Genomic DNA, 7,631 nt, shown 5'->3' with positions numbered 1-7,631 from the left:
TGTCATGTTGAAAACACCTTGTGGAGACATTGAGTGTCTGAGTGGCAGGCAGAACCGGCAACTGGCAAGGTGTCACAGATAATAACATCTAAAATAAATTTGATGTGCGCAATTCAATCTGTATGAAGAGAGAGAGCAAGAGGGAAGAGAGCGAGCGAGCAGTGAACTTGTAAATACTATCTGCTCATCCATGGAATGAGGACTGACACGACGGGCCTGCCGAATAGATTGCGCAATTAGCGGCCTTTTGTGGCGTTTGGATGGGTTGAGATCGTCACGCTCCCCTAACATTTCCAATTGCCAGCGTGCTAACTTTTATGAAAAGAAGACACATTGTGTTAATTATTCTTTGAGTTTGTTGCAATCCTACATACATGAATATCCGCTGCGATCCAGGCCTCTGCTTTAAAGTAGAATTACACCAATGAGGTACATTTCTTCAATGCAATACTCCAGTAAAGGACAGGAGGCAGTCTGTAGTAACATTAAACATGATTGGGGCCATGCAAACATCATAATTTCTTTCTTTCCATATTTCCATGTTCACATTTCACTTCTTGCTTCACTTTGTCTATAACTATATAGCCACCAGTCACTTTGTTCGGAACACTTCTGCAATGTAATGACAATCAATGCAAATATTTTTGATACTCATGCTCACTTTTGAGTGACACTGTCATGGAGGTTTTGCTATGACAATAGCACATTCATTATTGTGCATGTAGAGCCCCACTGAATCATATTCAGAGATGTTTCAAAGACCTTTGAAAATTTGGGTTGCATAGGAGAATTATCTGTCAGTATTAATGGGCATATATGTACAGTATCTATGTAGCCTGTATAATGTAGGTACAGTATATATATGCATGTATATTTATATACAGTATATAGTTTGCACAGTATATGTGTGTATATCCATATAGGTAATATATGTACTGTGTATCTGTGTGTGTGTGCATACATGTATATATATATACTGTGTGTATATAATATATATATATATATATATATATATATATATATATATATATACACAGTATGTGCTGCAAGGCTGCCTTGTCTTGCATAATTATAAAAATGAACTTTGTATGGGCAGCTTTTTCAGTCCAAAAGTGTCTATTTTATACGTTTAAATTTTGAGGGCAACAATTTTACATCCGTCCATGATCTGAGCCACTTATGCTCACGAAGGTCATGCATGTGCTGGAGCCTCTCCCAGCCGTCTTCAGGGAGTAGGCGGAGTATACCGGTACCCTGAACTGGTTGCCAGCCAATCGCAGGGCACACATGGACAAACAACCATTCGCGCTCACGATCACACCGAAGGACAATTTAAATTGCCCATTCAACCTCACATGCATGTTTTTGGTGTGTGGGAGGAAAACGGGGTACGCGGAGAAACCCCACGTGGGTATCAGTAGAAAATGCAAACTCCACGCAGGAACGTCCAGAATCAAACGCCGGACCTCTCTCACTGTGAGGCGGATTTGCTAAGCAGTCGACTCCTGTGCTGCTCCAAAAGTGTTACTGTCAATCCAATTAGATCCATCGGTCTCACATGGATGCACAAGACTTTACAAAATTAAAATACATTTAAGAAGTATAAAATGTGAACTTTCTGGGATATTCCAGTACTAACAAATAAACATTATGTAGTGGATCACATTGACCCAAGAAGAATTTTGCTTTTCATACAATATATAGTGTGTAAAAGTGAGCAATGCATGCAGAGTCCTGCTTCCATTTGCAACATAATGCAGAATACTTGATGATAGCACACTCAACGTTTGATCCCTCCTCTGCCCGTCCCCTCCTCTCTCCCCTCCCTCTCTTCTCCTAGTGGGTGCACATTTCCATCCCATGGCCCTCTCTAGGTGATCCAACGCCGCCACTCTCCAGCAGGTGTCCAACATGGCGAGCACGGCAAGCGGATCTCTCGCTCTCTCCTTCTCCCTTGTCGTGATTTCAATGGCCTTCTTCCACAAAGGTAAGTCATACTGCATTTGTAATTGCGCGACACAGTCTCTTCAAAAAAGGGTGTCTGGTGGAGCTTTGGAAGAGCGCAAAGGGGGGATGTTGGGAGAAGTTGTTCGCGCGCAGCGATGGCGCACGAGAGCCCTCTGTCATTTTGGCGTCTTTCTTGTTTGCACCCTTCCACGCCGTGATTGGAGTCCACGACGGAGGAATTGCGACTGTCACTATTCGTACTGTATCCAGGCCGTCAATTCGGCGTTGGTTTTATGTGTGCTGTCAGTCGTTTACGACTTGATGTTGTGTCACATAAATGTGGGGAAAGTAGCGCACAATTGTCGGTGCAGCAAGAAAGTAGCGCAGTTTGAATCAAGTTGAACGTCCTGGAATATCCAGCAACAATACTGTCTTTAACTGTGCACGCAGGCGGGAAAACACGCATTGCAGCTGTGTTTCCACTCGCCGTGTCCTCCACAAATTGTGTGTGTTTAACGGACATGTCTGTGCACGAATGCATGAATCGGTGTGTGCACTTTGACAGGCTGTTTTGGTCGTTTCCCTGCAACAGAGTTGCATGCGTCTCAGTGTTGTGTGAGCATGTGTGTGAGATATCCCTGCTGATACTGGTGCCGCATGTGTTGCGGGTAAAATGTCAGCGTGCTGCTGGGTTCGATCCGACACAGCGGTGTGTTTGGTGTTGTTGTTGTTGCTGCTGTTTTCACTTCCTTGCTGGTGCAAATGTGGCAAGCATGTACATTTTTAAATGGAATGGTATGTATGTGTGTGTGGGGGGGCTTCTTTGGCTGGAAAAGGTGCGGTGAACGCATCAACAGGTTCGCACGGGCACGGGAAAACGTGTGCATGTGTGGTAAACGTGCACGCGATCAAACACATTAAGACAGTGTGCTCTCTTTTTTCTGTTGTTGTTGTTTTTTTGTTAAAACGGCCATATATATATATTTGAGGCATCGCCTCAAAGCACTATCTATGACATCCCAGCGCTTGCCCAAATGAAGCAAGGGGGTGTTTTTAGTAAGTCATCCCTAGTTCAGAAACTGTTATTGACACACATCAAGATGTAAAGGCTGAGCATATTTTGAACATGTTGCTCATCCAAACAGCAGCACCCAAACAAGCAAACAGTCTCCGACAAATTCAAATTCATTCTGAGCTTATGTTCGGTACCAACACGGTCTTTAACGTCATTGTTCTTTGATGCAATTGTTCACACACGGACATTCAAGAGTACATTGCTGAGCCCGTTTGAACTCATTTGCTTGCCAAAACAGCAGCACTGAAGCCCAAGCAATGTTGACTTTCGCGTGTAATATTAAAAGTAGTCTAACCTTACATGGATCTTTGACTATTTTAGCGGAGTCTGAAACATGAGGCATCGCCCAGAAGAATAAATGTCTCATTTTTCCTGTCATGAAAAGAAATGTTCTTACCTGTCATCATCTCTTTTCATTAATTTCATTGTTCATGTAATACTCTTTTGCTAACCAAAACAGGAATACCAAAACCAGTCTCTCGGGTGAATTATAGTGTGTTATATGCACAGTATTAAATATAATCTTAATTTATATGCGTGTGGCGTCTTTTGCGACTGTTTGCATAACTGAATACTCTGACATATAGTTACTCGCTAGTTAAGGTAAATTAACGCCTTCTCCAAATAGACATCTAAAATAAAACTGCTAATAACAGACATTATGTCTGATGCATTTTCGTCTGCGTTCATGTTTACGTACTGGTCCAGCCCTGCTCACTTCTTACTTAATTTCTCCACTGTCACTTGATGACATCGATTGTCACTTGACGAGTGGTTTGCGGTTCAGTTCTGCAGTTCTAGGTTAAAATCTCAGGTCCTCGGGTCACCTATTTGCAGTTGAGCACATTTTTGTTGTTGTTGTTGTCATTGTTGGACAAAGCACCGTTCCTTATGACATGTCCTGCAAGCATAGCCGTCGTCGCCGTTGTCTCACCGCGATTGTTTTTCTTCAGCTGGCTGCGTGTAAAGCTTGTATTTCACAGTTGTTGATTGTATTGTATTGAATTGGGGTGGAACCGTATTCGGCATTTTCTTACCCTGCGCTCCCCATCTTGGCGTTAACTTAATGAACCTCATATTGTCAAAGGGAATAATGTATTGTGTATGCATCGTGTCGCACAGTAGGTGGACTCATATTGCATTCAGCGCCAGCTGGATGCAGACGAAAAAAACCAGACAACCTTCAAGCCAGAGGTGGCTAAAATGCTCACACTATGTATATACAGAAGTCGGTGCCTACAGTCAACTCACTTTACAAGCAGCAGTTTGGCACATACTGTTGTCTACAATTTTTCTCAAAAACACCCTTCAAGCTGTTTATGGCCACTACTGGTTCAATTTCACACAGAAGAATTGCACGTGGAGTGTTTAAAACGACCACACCTTTGCCTTAAGTCCATTTCGCTTAATGCTAACAAACAATGCAAAACATCATAGACATGTTAAGAAATAGCATGCCGTGGTGTTATAACCTTCAAGCAATGCAAAGCTATTCAAGCAAAAGCTTTGACAGACAATAAAAGTGGGCTCGTCTGATCTGAAATTTTTTTTGCAGCATTTGGCAGAGTAATATCCAATAACTGATTAATTATATGATTAATTTCAAACATATAATGAATAATCGAACTTGTTTTTGTCCCTTAACACTCTCATTAATAAATATATGAATTACAGGCAGAACATTTGATTCCAGTATTTTGTCCTACAACATGGGTCACCAACGTGGTGTCAGGGTGCATGCATCACATTAGGCTGTAAGAACAACAAAAAAGCCATTTTGGCAGATTTTTTAAAAGCTAAAATCGGCCAGCCAATTCATCAGTGGGGCCCTCCAATTGAATAATTTTCCTGTGTGTCTCCATCGGTATTATACTACCCCCAGGTGGTTACGGTGCACACACTAGAAGGAGCATCACAATGTCCATTGAATTGAAGTGAAACAAATGTAGCAAAAACTGTTTCAATCTTTACATTTTATTAATTGCCATCAATGTATTTTTTTCTACAAAGTACAATTTACTTGAATGTTTTTATTTTTTCTGGAAAAAAATAACGTTTTAATTTTTCCTTTTTCCTCAAGGCACCATTGTAAGTCCAAAGAAAGGGGGAAAAACCGTCATGTTAGTGTACATTTTGCATGTTGTTTTAGAGCTAACTATCTACTTTTGTGCTCAAAAATGTATGTGGAAAAAAAAAAGTTATTTGTACCCTCGTTCTTCCCACCACTGCTTCAAACTGATGTTGACACTGGATTATGGGCGACCCATACGGGCACAAGAGTGCTTAATACCAGATTACAATTGCTAATCATGGGCTCATCATGAGTCGACACGACACATCTTCCCCCCGGGAGGGTTGGTGGTGGTGGGGGGGGGGGGTCTTCGTATTCAATGGTTTCCTGTGGGTAAAGGTAGTCCACTTATTGTCATTTTGTCGCCATTTGTCATGCCTGAGCGATGGCGAAATGGATCAATGTGGAGCTGTCACCAAACCCGCGGGTGCTGCTGAGAGAAATAAATCCTAATCCTAGAGAAATAAAAGGAAACATACAGTTGTTACGGATGGGGTGGGTGGTGGTTTGTGATTGTGGTGATGCAGTTAGTGCGCTCCACCCCCCTGCCTGTCAGCCGCCCGCCGCCGCCGCTGCCTGACGGCCAACAGTTTGCCAGCGTGAGTGAGTGATCGGTCATGTCTGTCCCTCTATTCTGCTCCCTCCGTGATGATACAAGGGCTGAGATCACTCAGATTGACTTGTTGGGGTGGTGGTGGGGGCCCTTAGCTCGTATTAGAACACACTGTGACAGGAGTTGTTGTCAAAGGGGCGCACGCGGAATGGGTCTTATCATTTGCCTGTCATTTGACCAAAAAATAATATATATATACAGTATATAGATATATGTGTGTGTGTGTATATATGTACATAAAAGAACTGATTTTGCCTGAAGTGCAGAAATGGAAAGGTGAATGTTGTCTCTTTTTTTTTTTTTGACCTGTGATTTTATTTTCAGTAATTGCAAATCAACACATATTCTTCAGCCTGGTTTGAATACTTAAAAGACGGCTCGGCTCCTACATGCAATCCTGTCTTTCAAACAGCCATGAAAGATTGAGTTTTTAATTGCTGATGTATCTGAATAATTTGGAGTACTTGTCCACCCATCAAGTGTGCGATTCAGCAAACTTATTTTCAAATAAGCGTCTGTGAGCAAAATGTTGCTAGATTGCGACCTAATAGCCAATCACTTAAAAATGCTGATCCCAGAACTAGATGAAGACCTGCCCTTTTCAAGCAATGAAATTCTTAGCATTTCAAAAGTCAAAGATAAGCAGAGCTGCAATGTTCGAAACACAAAGGAGTGAAAACATACTCCATGTTTTTATTGTCATTATGGCAGTTGGCAGGTTTTTCAGAATCATTCAATTCATTTATTTATTTGGTTATTTATATTAGTGGAGAGGCGGCCCGGTAGTCCAGTGGTTAGCAGGTCGACTTCACGGTGCAGAGGTACCGGGTTCAATTCCAGCTCCGGCCTCCCTGTGTGGAGGTGTGGTGAGCACACCCACCTCCTCAAACCAGGCTAATTTCCCTGACGCGAGAGAAAGACGGCGGTAAGGGGGGGACAAGACATGTTTGCAGACACGTCAGTCATGAAAAATAATCTCCTTTAATTGAAGATAAATAAATAAATAAATAAAGCAAGTGATTTGTCATGCCGTAGACAAAGCCACACAGAACCAGAGCAACCATGTACGGTACTTAAAAAAAAAAAACACATTTTATTTTGGACGTCACATGGCTAATTCACACACTCTCTTATTCCAATTCAAAGACTCTTATTCCAGCAGCGTGCGCGAGGACGATAATAATCCTGAATTTAATGGGCCGTTGATGGTTCCCGCGTGTGAGCCCCTGTGCATTAGATCACCCCAGTACATCATTTATAACAATACTCCGCTCTTCTATTTAAAGAAATTGAATATATTGCTCATTAAATTTACATTAAACGGCTTAATAAGCCCCCTCCCCACTAATTGCGAGATAATGCATGGCTCAACTTAATGTGCTGCTAACTAATCTTATTATTGGAAGGGAGCGTCACATAGAAAAGTAACTGGATATTAGGTCAGGAGTCATTTGGGCCACTTCCTTGTGCTCATCACACTTTACGTGGCTGTGATCCTTTCCTTCTTTCAGCTTTCCTTCTGTTAACACTGGGTGTTTCCCAGTTTTTAGTAAGCCAAGTAGGTCTCAATGATTTTGAAAAATAACACGTGTCAACAGATTGTTGAGATTTTTCAATCAGAGATGCAAGTAAACTTTTCTAGAATTTTTTTTTTTGGGGTGCTTATTTTGAATCTGCCCTCATTTTTTTTTCTCTAGCGCAACAGGACTTAACATCAAGAAATGACAACAACAAGAATAATATTTATAATGATATGAAAAAAATAATATAAAGTACAGAATGTTATAGACTAATATCTGGTGGAGTTTCTGAAGAAATGGCATAGCGATAAATTACAACATATGTTCAAGTCTGGATTGTACAAGCTTTTATACGTCAAACTGAAAACCAAAAAATGAGAACATCTAAAAACAAACAAACAAAAC

The 7,631-nt window shown here is 41.4% G+C and overlaps 1 protein-coding gene across 3 annotated transcripts in view; it reads left to right on the top strand.

Annotated features, from left to right (window-relative positions):
* Positions 1-1,851: 1,851 nt before the first annotated feature.
* cadm1b (cell adhesion molecule 1b) overlaps positions 1,852-7,631 on the top strand; it is a 179,071-nt gene continuing 173,291 nt past the window's right edge. For 2 of the 3 annotated variants that reach the window (XM_086125021.1, XM_086125019.1), the window contains exon 1: positions 1,883-1,987. In XM_086125021.1, the coding sequence (XP_085981147.1) occupies positions 1,912-1,987 (76 nt within the window). In that variant the 5' untranslated portion in view covers positions 1,883-1,911. Of the gene's footprint in view, positions 1,988-7,631 lie in introns of all 3 variants that reach the window. The other variant, XM_086125020.1, reaches the window with a different exon arrangement.

The sequence above is a fragment of the Hippocampus guttulatus genome, chromosome 12, assembly GCF_054856545.1.
Source record: "Hippocampus guttulatus isolate MCC_2025c chromosome 12, RoL_Hgut_1.0, whole genome shotgun sequence".
Lineage (NCBI taxonomy): Eukaryota > Metazoa > Chordata > Actinopteri > Syngnathiformes > Syngnathidae > Hippocampus > Hippocampus guttulatus.
Note: the sequence above shows the minus strand (reverse complement) of the source record. Positions and strands in the feature narration are given on the sequence as shown.